This window comes from Oppia nitens, unplaced genomic scaffold, assembly GCF_028296485.1.
Source record: "Oppia nitens isolate AA-2021 unplaced genomic scaffold, nextdenovo-longstitch-racon4-pilon3 scaffold1_pilon_pilon_pilon, whole genome shotgun sequence".
In the NCBI taxonomy this organism is placed as follows: domain Eukaryota; kingdom Metazoa; phylum Arthropoda; class Arachnida; order Sarcoptiformes; family Oppiidae; genus Oppia; species Oppia nitens.
Genome location: NW_026533199.1, coordinates 3252779 through 3269502, shown reverse-complemented (window position 1 = coordinate 3269502; position 16724 = coordinate 3252779). Strand labels below are relative to the sequence as shown.

The 16724-nt window shown below is 26.9% G+C and overlaps 1 protein-coding gene across 1 annotated transcript; it reads right to left on the bottom strand.

Annotated features, from left to right (window-relative positions):
- Window positions 1-352: 352 nt before the first annotated feature.
- LOC128951802 (U1 small nuclear ribonucleoprotein A-like) lies at window positions 353-1529 on the bottom strand. Its single transcript, XM_054297077.1, has 3 exons — window positions 1233-1529; window positions 971-1143; window positions 353-880 (listed from the first exon to the last, which is right to left on the bottom strand). The coding sequence occupies exons 1-3, from the start codon at window positions 1306-1308 to the stop codon at window positions 458-460; spliced, it is 672 nt and encodes a 223-aa protein (XP_054153052.1). The 5' UTR covers window positions 1309-1529; the 3' UTR covers window positions 353-457.
- Between the last annotated feature and the right edge of the window lie 15195 nt (window positions 1530-16724).

Genomic DNA, 16724 nt, shown 5'->3' with positions numbered 1-16724 from the left:
AAAAATAGTTATCTAAAGTTTAATATATAGTATAGCACATGTCTAATAATTATTGTTAATATTATATTTATATTATATTATTAAATATATGGAAATTTTTTTTAACATTTTATCATACAAATTGAATGAACTTGATTCCCATATATATAGAAAAAAATAATTTTAAAAATAATATATGGTTTGCAAACAAGATTTTTAATGATATTATTGATAATTATACAAAAAAATATGCAAATCATACAAATGTTTGAAAATTATTAATGAACTTAAGATTTAAATATGAAAAATATATTGAAGACATAATTAATTTACGGAATCATTCATTAATTAATTTATTTTTAATAGTCTTCTCTGAAGAAATATTCGTCACTTAATTAATTAATATTGATTTGAATAATAAGATAAATATTATTGAATTTAAAATATCTTTTTTTGTGTGAAATTTGATGATTTATTTCTATTTCTTGGCGAAAGTGATTTTGATGGCATGAGTTGGCGTCACTTTGAAGCCCTGTAACGCGTCCTTTGCATTACCGGATTGGAACTCATTGTCAAACTCGACAAAAGCGATGTCATGTCGTCCGGGAACGAGTCGAACCTCTTTGAAACCCGGAAACTGATTGAACAACATCTGTAACATCAATTCGTTGGTTTCTTCGGGTAAATTAGTTAAGAATAGGATGTTATTGGGCGGCTGTTCGGCCAGTGCTGAGTGTGGTATTCCCTGAGCGGTCATTCCGTTTTGAGCACTAGTAGTGTTGGCCTTCTTTTCCTTCTTCTTTTTCTTTGGTTCCTCACTTCGCGGCAGTTTTGGTCTCTCGACATACGTTCCCTTGATTTTGCAAATGACATCACTGTCTGTCTTCGAGTAGGCGATCCTCTGGTGGGTTAAACAATAATTAAATTATAGTTAATAAATGATATCTTAATTAAGACAATATATGATATGTTGATCCAAATGGTAACATACCATTGGTTTGTCATAAAAGGGAAAGTTTTGCATCGATCGGAGGGCTTGTGATGCCGACTGAATGTCATTGAAAATGACAAACGCCTGTCCCTTCATCTTAAATGTCTTGAGGGCCACAATGTCTAGTATTTGTCCGAACTGTGAGAATATCGCGTGCAATGACTTCTTGAGCTCTGTTTGTTTGATCGGCAAAAAAGTAAAGAAATGAAACGGTTTAACAAATATTGTGTTCAAATAAATACAATTACCGGTCAATACTTACCCTCTTTTTTGATCTTTTCATTCAAATTATTGATATAAATGGTGTGATTAGGCTTAACCTCGAGAGTGCCACTCATGATGTCTGTCTGTTTGTTTGTCGCAACACTTGATCCCAAGCGGTGATCAATCAAAAACAAAATCAACGATCACTTTGAAAGACAATTGTAAATAATTTAATGAAAACAATCGTTTGTTTTTGTTTTATCTATTTATTGAATCCAATGCTCGACTCAATCACTGATTGTGACCACAGATGGCGTCACTAAAGTCATTGAAGTTTACATTGAATTGACGCCAACTTTCCAATAGATGACTGATTTATCGTTATTTTTGATGATATTTATTGATAATAAAATTTTTAGTTGAAATATAGGATCAAAATGAAGACATAAAATGATTGATTTTTATCGGATCCGATGCTTTTTGGATGATATTCAATGGTAAGTCATTTTTTAGTTATTTTTATTTATATTTAAAATAATTTTTACAAATAGTTCACATCTTTTTAATGAAAATAAATAAATATTAATTATGAAACTTATTTAAAAAAAGTTTAATAATTAAATGTTTTTTACTATTTAATTATTAGGGTTGAAATTTACATATTGATTGATCAACTATTTTCTGATCAAAAGTTTTAATTACAAAATATTTATTTTATTCTTTTTATTGCAAATATATTATATTTTTTGGTTTTTTAAAATCTGTATAAATTAATTATAATTATTCAATAAAATTTAAAAAGTTTAATCAAAGATTAATTATTGACTGAGAATCTATGTTTTTACACTATTGCTAAATATCTAGATTTTAGAAAATAATTACTAAATTTTCAATAATATTATTTGCTTATATTGTTTTAATATATGATAACTCAAGTTATTTACTTAATATTATACAGTACTGTACTATACTATGAAAAGTAGTAGATTAGTATAGTATAGTATAAAATATTAATATTATTTATTAAATTATTTAACTATTAAATTGTAATTAAAAAAATAAAACATTGATTATTAATCAATCATTTATTTTAATATTCAAATAACTATTTAATTTATTTAAATAAAACTAAGTTTATTATAAATAAACAAACTTTATTTAACCAACCAACTTTGAAACAATAATTTATATTTAATGTTATTTATTTGATTTTACTGCAAATGCATATTACATTTACATAATAAACAAATAAAGTTACATTTAATGTTTATAATTAAATTGTTTTTATTTTCTAAAATAATAAAATAGTAATACATTAAATAAAATTTAATACAAATTAATTTAATTTCCTTTAAAAGACTTTATGTGATACAATCCAAATAGAATTTATATTATAATTAATCTAATATTATGCTTAATATACTGTACTCTCTATTATAAAAACAAATTTCATATTAGTTTAAGTTTTATAAACTACTTATAAATTCTTTAAATACAAATTAATTTTTCTTTAATTATAGTAAAGTTTGAAACTAAAATATTGCGAAATTTTTTTCAAGWTGACAAATATTGAGGTTTATATATATATTCCATGTAAAGTATGATTAACCTGTGAATTTAGCCATTAGTGAATTTAATGATTAACAATATTTTATTTTATTATTCAAAACCAATTGAAATTGCATTGTCACCTAACATTGTCAGTTAAAAAATCCTGAACGACATTTTAAAATATGATTAAATATAATAAGAGAAATTAAGGAGTCCAAAGGTTCAGGTTACTTTAAAAGGAACAAGGACAATGTACCTTATGTAGTGCAAAAGAGGTATATTGATCAAGGTGAACTAATATTAAATAAATATTTTTATAAATATAATAAATGTTACATTAAATTTATTCCACATATCATATACCAAATTTCTAGATAATGTCTACCATTTTGTTTATGTGCCTTAAGATGTAGACTAATGTAATTTTATAGACATTTAAAAAAAATTTATTCCGAATCTAAAATCTAAATTTAATAAACAGACAGAAACTGACTTCACGGACATAATGAATTTAGATACGAAATTTTTCAGGATTTTGTTGTAACAAATTACTTAAAGTATATGCAAACAAATATTAGAAACCTTATAGTAGTTTAAATATACAGTTTGATAATACAGTAGAGTATAAAATTGAAAATATTCATTAAATAAATATTATTTGATTTTTTAATTTAATTATAATTATGGTTTGGGAAAATTCATTTACTCGTTTTATTATCTATAAGTTCYCTCTCTCTCCTGATCCCTGGGAATTCCCAGGAAATCTATTTCCTTGTGCTACCACCTATTGAACACTAAATAACAAATTTTATTATAATGTTTACAAAATAATTGTTATATTAAACAGTATTTTAAGTGGTATTCTTAAATAATATGAATAAATTTATTTATTTCAAATTGAATTTTGAATATTTCAATGAAATTTTATGCTAAAAATTTAAGTTTTGATACTATTTATTGAAAAAATATAAAACATATTTTTCGGAAAAATTGTAGGAATTTTATTGGGTAACTTTTCTCCTTGGGAATGTTGCCCAAACTTTAATTATAATTTGTAAAAAATATTACAAATGACATTTGACTATTATATTTAGTTTGTAAAATTAAGTATTAAAAAAATATTGTATATTAACTTTTTATATATAAAGTGTATATATTTATATATAGATAATACCTGTATGAAATTCACACTAAAAATATAAGATAAATACTAAGATTTAGGTTAACATTTTTGTTTCACATTGAATATCGCAATAATTGATATAACTTATATAATTATTAAACTTTTAATTGTTGTTGTTGTTGCTGAATAGTTTAAACTTTGAAAAATATTATTTCAATTTTATTAAGGATAATTATTTAGACAAAATGATCATTTTATACTTTTTATCCCATTTTCATAATAATACATCATAATTGTCATAAGCATAGTATTAAATAGACAGTATATTAAAAGATCGATAATATTAGTTAAAAGCTAATGTTATGATAATAATTTCTAATATATTATAATAAAAATGATTAGATTTTTTAGATTTTATTGATATTTCACATATTTGGAAAAATCATAAAAACAAAAACATTATTATTATTATTATTATTGATGTTGTTTATGGTTTAATGGTCTAAAATGCAATAATATTGATAATAAATAATAGGATATACAATAGTATTTGGTATTAAAGAGATAATAGATAGTAAATTAGTTGACTAATTGAATTTATAAAAGATATGTTCAATAAAGATATTACAATTAATTTGAAGGCTTACCTATGATAGGGAGACACCTCAAGCATATGCATTAAGCTTATGGGGTGTTACAGAGGCCACAGTCTTACTTCTATTAGACACCTTATAGTGAGGCCATATAGATAATTGACTGGTTAGGTCTGTTAGGACTGTTATGTCTCTCTGTTTGGTCAATGCTTTTTCGAGCCTTTCATGACATTGATTGACACTATAATTGATGCTTAAAAGCAAATATAGCTCACAGGCTGAGGACCTGTCACTCGGACTCAACTGCTTTTGTGTTCATAACAGACATTAAGACTAAAGATTGCTTTAAAACCAAAAATATAAATCATAAAAGTTTTAGTTATATATTATGAGAGGATAGGAGAGGAGTGAAGGGAGAGAGAGAGAGAGAGAGAGAGAGAGAGAGAGAGAGAGAGAGAGAGACTAATCTTCATCAGAGTTACAGTTGAGATCATATGAAATCTTCACTAATGTTTTATTTGCGGTTCCCTTCACATGGGTTTCAGTTTTGTTTATTTATTTATATATTAAGAAAAACTTAAAGTAAAACTTAAACTAAAACTAAACCCAAAAAGTGAAGTGAAAAGAATGTAGTCTTGTCTTAAAAATTTCCTCTTATTATCGTTTGAAGTGATCATCAGTTTTTGAACAGTTATTAGTGAGTTATGTTGTATTTGGTTAGGAGTATAACAAAGTAGGAAATGGGCGGAAAATTACTCTTTAATTTATTGAGAGACTCACTATTTTGAATGTCAATCAAACCATTGATGAGATAAGACCACAATATTTGTCTATTTGTCAAAATTTATTCAAAACCGTGTCTACAATAAAATAACATTATTTGAAAGAGAGAGAGAGAGAGAGAGAGAGAGAGAGAGAGAGAGAGAGAGAGAGGCAAACTGAAAAAATCATTTATTATTTCATTATTATATTATTTATATAATATTTTGTAAATAATTATTTGTTTGAAACATTATGATAGTTATGATGAAAACTGGTAGTAATAGACAGATAGTAATGATGAGGTGGTATTGAGGAGATGGATGAGGTGGTGGTGTTTAGTGGTGTTTAGCGAAGAGATCTTTCATTAGTATTATTGTCAGTGTTTTCCAACAATTGATGTATTGTTGGCCCTCACGCACAAAGTCATAGTTATATCCCAAATACTATAACCAAAGTCGTGGGAAATTAACGTTAAGTTTTGTCCATTACTACTGTACAGTCCATACCATACACTGGTTTTTCTATGTTTACATGTATTACAACAATAGTCATAATGAGAGAGAAGTGTTTGATGAACGACTATAGCTATATCCCTGTGTGTGTTAGCCCTGGAGTCCAGTATTTCTACCAAATTGACCGCCGGCTCATAATTTCCTGTCATTTGTGCCCTAATATAGTCGATTGCAATAGTAATACACATTTTTGTATCTGTTATGTAGTTATGTCTCTCATCTCTCAATTTGTCCAAACATTCATTCAATCACTATTACTATTACTATACTATGTATGTCTTCCTCAGTCTATCTTTTTACTTATTTTTGCCACTATTGCTATATGACTACAGATGTGCAGACATATACTATAAGTTTATATACAAGTAGTAGACGTGTGAATATAGACATAAGCCATTGACAGCAATGGTAGACACCATTGAGATCACGTCCCGACGCTTATAAGCCTCTCCGACTCTTTTTTTGGTAACCTTATCGTTGTCTTCAATGTATGTATGCTTAGTTAGGATCTCATATTTATTGGTATATTATTTTCTATAATATTCGTTATAACAAAAAAGTGGTTCAAAGCTTATCAGTCTTAGTGATAATGAAAACAGACTTTCCTATGAATCCAATGAAAATCAGTGAAATGTTGTTATAAAATGTATGACATGTATGGCATGTACTGTATGGCACAATACTATCAAGTGCTATGTATTTGAACACTCATTTCAATTCAATGACTAGTCCTTCACATAATATAACAAAATTTAATTCCCTTCCTATGCGTTATTTTTATTATAATAATTATCATTACTATTATTATACTACTGTGTTGTGCACTATAGTTGACTGAATTGTATCATCATTTTTGTTGAACATATCTATATATCTATATAAATATATATATTTAATATATAATGCTTCTATAGATTGTTATAGTTTATACCCCATTAGAGAGGACTTATTGTACTGAAAATCTGATAATCTTTTTTTGAGTCGTCTTATATAATCCGGATAATGAAAAGAGACATAAGAGTGGTAGGAGTTCACGCTGTGATTCATGGATTCATRAGAGAGAGAGAGAGAGAGAGAGAGAGAGAGAGAGAGAGAGAGAGAGAGAGAGAGAGAGAGAGAGAGAGAGAGAGAGAGAGAGAGAGAGAGAGAGAGAGAGAGAGAGAGATGAATTTATAATTCATGTTTGACGTGCATTACAGACACATAAAACACACAGAAAATCAACGATCAATTGAATCAGTGATGACACACACGTATGCAAACATTAATGCCTAACATTTAGTTGTATATACACTATAATACAGTATATATGATGTATGCTCTCAATAGTAGTAATGATGACAATGAAAGTGCACATTGAAAATGAAAAGTGAAAAGAAGTAATGAGTAAATTAATAATTATTATTAAATTTACACATAATTTGCAAACACATTCACTATCCGTTTGAAAAAAGTTTGTGTTTGGATGTCAGGCATTGTTTGTCTCATCAATGCTTTCAATGTATTCATAACTATGTGTGCATTCACTTAGCAATGCAATCACTGCACGCATACATTGTCTCTACACTACTACCTAATGATAATCATAATTAACATTTACTACACAAATGATTATTCAATGGTCTAATGTCGCCAAAAAAATCAGTGTGTGAGTCCAAACTTGTAGTGGAAAATATATTATTTTAGTATATAATCATAAATAGTAATATATTAGTTGCGAAGTTTAACTTTTAAAAAATATAATATTTGTTTTTCAGTTTTCCTTTACCATTGATTATACCATAATATGTATTAATCACGATATCATTATTAATAACTGATTGGAAAAGATATGTGAGATTCTCACACAATACTAAATTAACAAAAAAAAAATTTGAATCATGAATCTCATTAAACACTCAAATCTATTAATTGACTGACATATGACTTACTATTTAATGCTATTTAAAGCCTGCAATTATTTAATTTAAATTATTTTTCTTATTTTAATTTACACTTAGCTTTAAAGTAACTTAACCGCCGACTAATGTGACAATGCTCTCAAACTTTTGAATTTTTTGGCTAATATATAGTATATATATATAGCTAAGTTTGTATAAATCTATATAATTTTTACAAAACATACACAAATACACTGTTTTATCTTATATTACAAATGTTTAATTATTCGTTCGCTCAATTAGCAAAAAAGGGGTTTCATTAATAGTTTAATCAAAATAATTACTTTTTTAAAAATCAATTGTTTCAATTAACATTTTTTTCAATAACAATATACTGTACTGTAAAGCTAGGCAAAGTAACAATATAAAGTATATATATATATATATATATAGAGTAAAAATAGCTAAATCTCAATTTATATTTAATCTAAGATACATTTTTATATTTGTGTCAAAGATATTAACAAACATTGTATCGATTGATTGTATAAATATTGTTTGTATTTATTCCCTTATGGGAACCTATTTTAAAACTTTAAAATTTCAATATAAAAAAATATTTGCTAACAAAAGTTAGTTATATTTATAAGAAAGCCCTAACAGATCCAATACATCAAACAGATGTACCAAAAACTTATTTGTTGTGCTATATTAATGTTAGTGATAATCAATTGGCACTGCGAGTGATGGGTACTTGTGATATCTGGTTGGTTGGTTGGTTGGATGGTTGGATGGTTGGTTTACTTGTGATTGAATATATATATATAATAATTTTTGGTAGGCTGTGTAGGGCTGGTAAGGGATGTGTGATGTGAGGTAACAATAGTTTATTGAAAGGCAATCTCTTGGCAAACGATTGAATGGCCGTTCATTGCCTGACAATTGATTTACAGAGTTGTAGTGTATGTATGTGTCAGTGTTGTAGTCGTTTTGTTGTCACTGTTGTCCCCAATAGAGACTGACTGTCAGTCAATAGTGTCAGCAATTGCTTTATCACACGTTTAGATGTTGGCAGTGTTGGCGCAATAGGACACCATTGAATATATTGAATGGATGCTGTGTTTTGCTTTATTTTATTTTATATGCTATAATGGTTTTACACCTTACAATAGCAGAGCCCTAACTGTGCTGACAGTGCCCGTGCAGGCGGTCCTAATCGTCAACGATGTACCATAAAGTTGTCAAAATTGAATCTTACAATCAAACTCAATGAACACAAAACCATTTTGACAAATATGTCACCTTCTGGCGACCCCTCCTAATATGTTTGCCCCAACAATAACACCCCCTTATAGTACACATCCATACTTTTATCATACATTACTCTATACAGTAGTATATATATATAGTATATACTGTATATAGTATATAGTCAACTAAATTCTTACTGATTTTTCATTGACATTCAAAATTGGTTTTAGATTTTTGTTAGTTTTTGGTCTTTTTATTAATAATAATAATATGTTGAGAGGAGTGACCGCTAACTTAGTTTGTTTGCATGTCTTTCTACAAATTGGTTCCAATGGTTGTGCATCTTATATATCCACACAATTAGGTATAGATGTGAATGTATAGCCCAGTGCCAGAAAGTGAGAGAAAATAGTGAGAAACATCTCCACAATTGTAAAGCTTTTGACAACATGTCATTATTAGGGCCATAACAATCATAATGATGTTGATAACAAAATGTGTTACTCTATTGACCCCCTTTTGCCTCAATTTGCACTATGCATGAGATAATAGTGTGGCCATTGACATCCCCTCTCAATTGAAGAGCATATACTGTATATATACTGTATGTATGTATACATGCTTTTAACATGACTTGTGCTACAAATTGAGAAATAAGACGAATGAGAGTAACATATTTGGGAAGCGCTGTTCAAATGGTGTTCAATAGCGAGAAACTCTCATAATTACAGACAGACATGCATTATATGATCAATCTTTTGCACTTTCTTTATGTCTTTATTTCTCTCATTTAAGCCAACGGATCAAATGCAAGACATTATTAAAGAGACAACAGAAAGCCGTGGACGGCCTCAATGGCAATAACAGTGATGCCAACTGATGCCAGAGCACTGGTATGCCTTTCCATTATACCGAATGCTTGCTTTACTTAATCTATAATACCAAGTGATTGGTATAACTTTTTTGTAACATTCATTTCAAACAATGTTATTGTGTTTCAATATCTCTATATATCTATCATTTGTTATAAAGAAGTTATAATAAAGAAGTGGAATCAAAAAGAAATAGAAATAATGATAACATTATCTGTATTAAAGTTATATCACTTGTAGAGTACTATTCAAATATATTTTGTTAGACTTTGCTTATATTCAATGAGAAAAGTCACGTTTCGTTTGAATTAAAAACAAAATATGGTTTCGCCAACAAAATACCAGTACATCACTCTCTTATCAAATGAAATATAACTAAAAATATAAATCTTTATTTTATAGATATAGCTTTTTGTAAGCTTACACACACACATATATATATATATATATATATATAAATAGTTTTTATTTAGTGAACATATTTTTAGTACCATAACTTTAACCTTTATATTTGCCAGTGTTTTGTAAATCAATATTATTTAAGCATAAGTTGTGTGTAAAGAGAGAATTGTTTACATATCAGATATTTTTCTAAATCGTATCCATTGTGTAAAGCATTCATTGCTTATATTATACTGTATATAACATAATATCCACTTTTATATAATATAATATTATATAAAAATAAGAAAATAATCTTTAAATGAAAAACGAGTCATTGCTTACACATTGCATACAACTTTGTTTCTCATTTGAAATGTACTGTAAAAACTTAATGCAATTGATTTTTTATTTTGTTAAAGATTTTTGTTAAAAGAGAAAGAAATGTTATTTTTTAATCTTTAAAATCAAAATAAGTTACAATATTTAAATAATAGCATTATTTTCATTCACAGACCCAAACAAAATTAAAGCCAAAAAACCAATTTTTTATATAAATAATTTACTTAATAATGATATTATAATATTTTTATTTTTACTAAACATTATCAAATCGTATTATATATAATAATATATAGTATTTAGTCTTATATAATCTTTATATGCAATAAAATATATTCTCTTTATTTACTGTATATAACAACCGGAAATTTTTAGTGAAAAAAAGAAAATATGATATAAACGATCGGAGAAGTTATAATACCATATATATTGAGTGTAAATAATAAGGATGGGCTACGCAATAGTGCCGGTATTGATCTACACATATAGCCAATGAAAGCGCACAAAACTGTCCTCATATCCAATGTGTGACATTTTGATGGCTATATATGCAGCATATTATATGATATAATGTCACAATCATAACGTATATATTATATATATAATACACCAATACTATATATAGATCATTGATATATATATATATATATATATATATATATATATATATAGATCTCATCTTTTCTAACACTTGGATACTGATGCCGACAACAATAACAACATAGATATAAGCTATAGTTAGCAAACAAAAAACAATACTCTGTTTTATGTGTTTACGGTTTAAACTATTGTGAAAACTTGTTAATTACTAAAACGAGATTTTTGTATGTATATTATTATTATAAAACATTTAATGGCCAATAAAACTGAGAGATCATAAAAAAGCTTTTCACTTGACTGGTCAAATGGTACGACAGTTTGGATAACAGCATAGGATAGGCCATCAGTTTTACGATTCACATAAAACAGTGTGTTTAAGCACTTTGATTGTATTTTTAGCACTTCTTCAAAAATTGGTTATATATTTATATAGTCATAAATATATAATATATTAGAGTTATAAAAAAGATATATAATATTATATTTGTTAGATAGTGTGGTTCACATAATATATCTCATGACTCGAGGAAATGAATGCCGACTTTGAGGCTTAATATTATATATATAGTGAAACAGCAATTGAGAGAGAAGTTTAAGAGCAAACAAAATTTCTTTATATCACAACTGAATAATGTCTTCATCTCTATCTATAAATAATTATTTTATAGTTATAATAATAGCAATCATTGTTATACTAATGTTATTATAGAGAGAAAAAACCTGACATAACATAACAATTGAGGCACACATTTGTATTGGTGTTACGCTTCAATAAACACCATATAAATACATCAAAAGTAAAGGTGAACTCAAGTGATGGCTCTTTTTGTGCCACAAAAAACATATTTATATTATATATATATATATACCTAAAACTCATTAATACATTACCTATTATTGAGACTCTTTTATAGCCATATCGTAAAAACACAGGATATTTCTGACAGGTTTTTACTCTTTATTAGATTAATGTGAGTTATAATATCCATGTGTTCAACAAAAACATATCAAACCAACAACTGATATCCCTGTACTTCATTCATAACTGTCCAGTGACCCCACTGTCCACAGGTAACAAAAGGATGTCATATCAATAGGAATAAATGGTGGGAACAGATAATGTATTTGAAATTACAAGATTTATATACAATATATATATATAGTATATAATAGTAAATATAATAATAATAACAAAATAGTAAAAACTATCATAATTTGGTCTCAAATTATATGTGTTTTAAATGAATGTTATTGTTTGGCGCGAGTATTACCTCCCGATTGAGTCTTTGACCACCCAGTTGTCCACACAAGCCATTCAATGGTCAATAGAGTGTATTAGTAAATAAAACTGAATAAATATAACAATACTTTACTTACCTTATTGTATATTAACAGTAAATTTAAAATATTAAATCCAAATGTCTATCACTCAGTATCGACAGCCAGTCTCAGACCAAGAGATGAGTAAATATATTGTTATATATTGTGTTTGCATTGACTTTACGGTCAGTGAACATAACGATTGCCAATACATTAACTGATAGAAAGCACTCTTTACTGCTTTACTCCAATTCAACTGAAGTACACATTTCATGCCTTAAGGCAACCAAACATCTCATCAAACTCTCTCTCTCTCTCTCTCTCTCTCTCTCTCTCTTTCTCTCTCTTTCTTTCTCTCACTCACTAACTCATACTCACTCATACTTATTCATTTGACTCACTTTCAATATGAGCACAGTTACCAAATTTATTGGGCACTTAATAAAAAGTCTAATTTAGCTTTTTTGTCAACACATACAATGAACACATGAATCAATGAATTGTCGATTGACTGTAAGGTATGAGATGAAGAGCTAGAAGATACTCTAATGAAATGTATGCAACACATGGTGTGATGAAAAAACATTGATTTTTCATACACATTGACATATATTGGCATACATTTGACATTCATAGTAATTTCAATTGAAATCATTGGTGCCATCATTTGATGCAATAGATGTGCCAACGGATGCAACACAATGTATATTAGTCTTTCATTTGACGAGAAAAACACTCAATTTTTCTGGTAAAATGTTTGCAATGTTTTGCGCACTCAATGTCTTAAATGTATAGTCAGTGAATAGTCAGTGAATAGTGATTTTCAGTGGCTTTTTGTGGCATAAATTTGGTGGAAACACTTGTCAGCCACTTGTCTGTCCGTCACATCTCACCATTTCTTGAACCCAAATGTTTACCCAATACTCAAACTACTCGTAACTTATCATTCATTGCATTCCAATAGCAGACAACCAAACCAACCAAAAAAAAAACTGTACCCAAACTTAATATAAACTATTATATTGCAGTCACTCGAGGACTCGCAAAGTGTGTGCAAACATTAAGTTAACAATAATTAAAATGTAGATTCAATACACTGTTACATGACATGACTTTATGCCATACATTTGACATACAATGCCTTACAATTCAATTGTCATGTTTACTGATCATTATTATTATATGAGACAATCCATGACTTTTACCTTTTTATATCGATATTATAATATTTTCTATTATTTATTGATTATATCTAATTTTGTCAGCATTATATATTTTAGTACAATATCAAAATCAACTAATATATTTTTTATTATTTTAGGTAAGCTCTTACTCTAATTATTTTATTTTTTTTGAACATCTAATAACGGATAATTTACAACAACAAAAAATGATTATTTTATTTAAAAATATATCTTTAAAAATTTTCCAATTAATATCAAATAATATGATATCAATTATTACTTTTTATATAGATATAGGCCTTACATAATCAGTCATTGAATATGTCTGAGTTAATAACAATTAGAGCTAATGGATGTCTAACTAAAAATATATATCAATTCATTTGTTTTGTTGTCATCTTTCATATAGTGAATACTTATTTTTAATAAACTAATATTAATAGACATTTGTTTAGCATTTGGGCGTCGATATAATGTTGCAATACATGAGCTTTAATGGAGTGCCCGTTTAAATGCCATAAAAATGTTGGGCCACTAACCACATCAATGGATGTCTTTTTAGGGGCAAAAATAATTTATTATCTCTTAATACTATTTTTTTTCGCACAGCAGGCTTTAAAACATTAGTAGATAATAATATGAGTACATATTTTTTGTATATATATATATTATAATAAGATAATACCAGCAATACATTATTTTCCAGTGACTTATCGCCAGTAAAAAATAAAGTCTGTTCTTTCAATAGTTTTATATACGGTTTTATGGTTTTAGTAAGTTTTCACCAAATATGAAATATAGATGGCAAGCAAATTGTCAAAATATACATAACATTTTGCTTTAACGTTAACTTACTCTATGTATTGCTTTGTATGGTATGCTTTTGCACATAGAGTACAGTAATACAGTATATTGACTGACAGTGTTTTTATTAAAATAAACTGTGTGTATATTATTGACTATACGAGTGTGCTTTAAATACAATTGTATCATTCACTATATTATAGCAAATACAGGGGAATAGCAATACAATGATTGTATGGATGAATGGCTTGAAGTGTACAGAATTTGTTGTCATTTAGTTTGATAATACATTAACAACAAAACTTGCTATACATTTGTTGGCACATGACTTGAGGCCATTCCCTTTAATGCATTATATATTGAATATATATCTCTTTATTGTCATTTTTTCCAGAGACTGTGTGTGTGAATAATTTTAACCAATAATATAGAGATCTAAGAGATCTTATTTACGGACAATAAATCTTATAATGAAATCTATTGCTAAAATTAAATTCAAATCATTTGATTTACAAATAAAAGGCTTTTCACACTGCAATGCATAATATAAAAAAGTGATTTGTTTGTAATTATCTCTTAATACTTAACATATTCAACAATACTGTATATACATATTAATAGTATTTTTCAATTCTTTACTTTGCTTATTGTCTATTCTTCAATGTCTGCCATTATTTAAGATACCATCAAATAAAAAACATTACAATTGATTGTATTATATTAATAATTTATTTTATTCATCTGTGTAAATATTATATACTCTATTATACCAGACTATAGAATTAATTATTCAATGTATATAAATAAATAGACAAATTAATATAGTAATATATAACTTTATTAATTATATATTATTAGGTTTATATTTAAATGTAAATATTAATTATTTTATAGTACTTATATATCAATATAATAGGTGTATCAAATATTTTTAAATACTGGTTTAATAACTAAATATAACTTTTATACTATGCAAAATAAACAATAATTGTTTTCTAATAATATTAGATATAAGTATATTATTTAAATTAAATTTATATTAAATACACTAAATTTCTATAAATAACAGCAGTTAGTTTTTATAAACAAATTGTGTTAAAAAAAATAATAAGCATTTGTTTGACTGTTGTATGACTGACAATATATTAATTGGAAATGTGTTAGAATGATGAAAGTAATGGTGTTTTTGGCAACATTTGTATCATAAAGTATCAAATATATATAGTATATAATGCTTAGTAATTTTATTTTTGTTATTTTTATTAATGGTTGTGAAAGTGTGATAGTAATGAACCGATAGTATACAAGTGATGAGTACAGGTATTGATCACACGCTATAAACAGATAAAGTTTACATTTCGTGAGATTTTAATATTTGCTAACAAAAGACCAGAAACCAGATGAACAACAAAATTGTTGACTCTCTCTCTCTTTCTCTCTCTTTCTCTCTCTTTCTCTCTCTTTCTCTCTCTCTCTCTCTCTTTCTTTCTTTCTTTCTTTCTCTTTCTCTGCGATTTAATACAATAAACAACATTAAGATTTTATACATTTCTCAGGTGTAAATGTTGCACACTTTACAACTAACACCAAACATATAACACGATATATGGGATGTAGGCGTGCGTTCATTATATTGATAGTCACTGGAAATAGGGATCTCATTGAGGAGTCATCAGAAAAGAGGCAAATAATCTCAAGTATTCTCCGAAAGATATTAATGCCAATAATACTCACACATCGATAAGCAATTACTACTACAACGACTACTACCACCAGTTCAATAGATACTCAATAACAACACATCAAAAGTATCTTAAATATTCGTTTTTTTATGAAACCCACCTAAAAGTTTCACTAATTCACACACAAAACATTTGGGCTTCAAATTGATGTCATAAGCAATCAATCAACGAATTAAAATATTTTATGCGCTTATTATATAAGTGATAGCATAAGAGATCCTTTTGCATAGTAATGACAAATTGATAATATATGTCAACCTCTGACCCAACACGAGCGCTACAATCTTATGATAAATCATTGCAACCATTGTATAAACCAATGATTTTTTATGGCACTGATATGTGTATACATATATATCCACATATTAATACATAACAGCAAATCTGTAAATTCTCTGCATTTTTATATGAAATTTAATCTAATAATACATAACATCACACATAACTGCTGCAAAATTTTTCTAATATATGATATTTATCTTCAAATAAAAAATATTTAAAATTTTTTATTATTAATTTGTTATTTATTATTTTGTCCGGAAATATAAGATTAATAGTATTTATAAATATTTATGATAATAATGATTCTGGCAAAAATTAAAATTATTAAATTAATTAAAAAAATTAATATTG

Bases quoted from the DNA above. Each gene is read 5' to 3' on its own strand.
- LOC128951802 (XM_054297077.1), bottom strand. From the start codon at position 1,308: ATGAGTGGCACTCTCGAGGTTAAGCCTAATCACACCATTTATATCAAT. The intron at 1,144-1,232 runs GTAAGTATTGAC...TCAAACAAACAG, and splicing joins TGAAAAGATCAAAAAAGAGG to AGCTCAAGAAGTCATTGCAC. The intron at 881-970 runs GTATGTTACCAT...TTAACCCACCAG, and splicing joins CCTTTTATGACAAACCAATG to AGGATCGCCTACTCGAAGAC.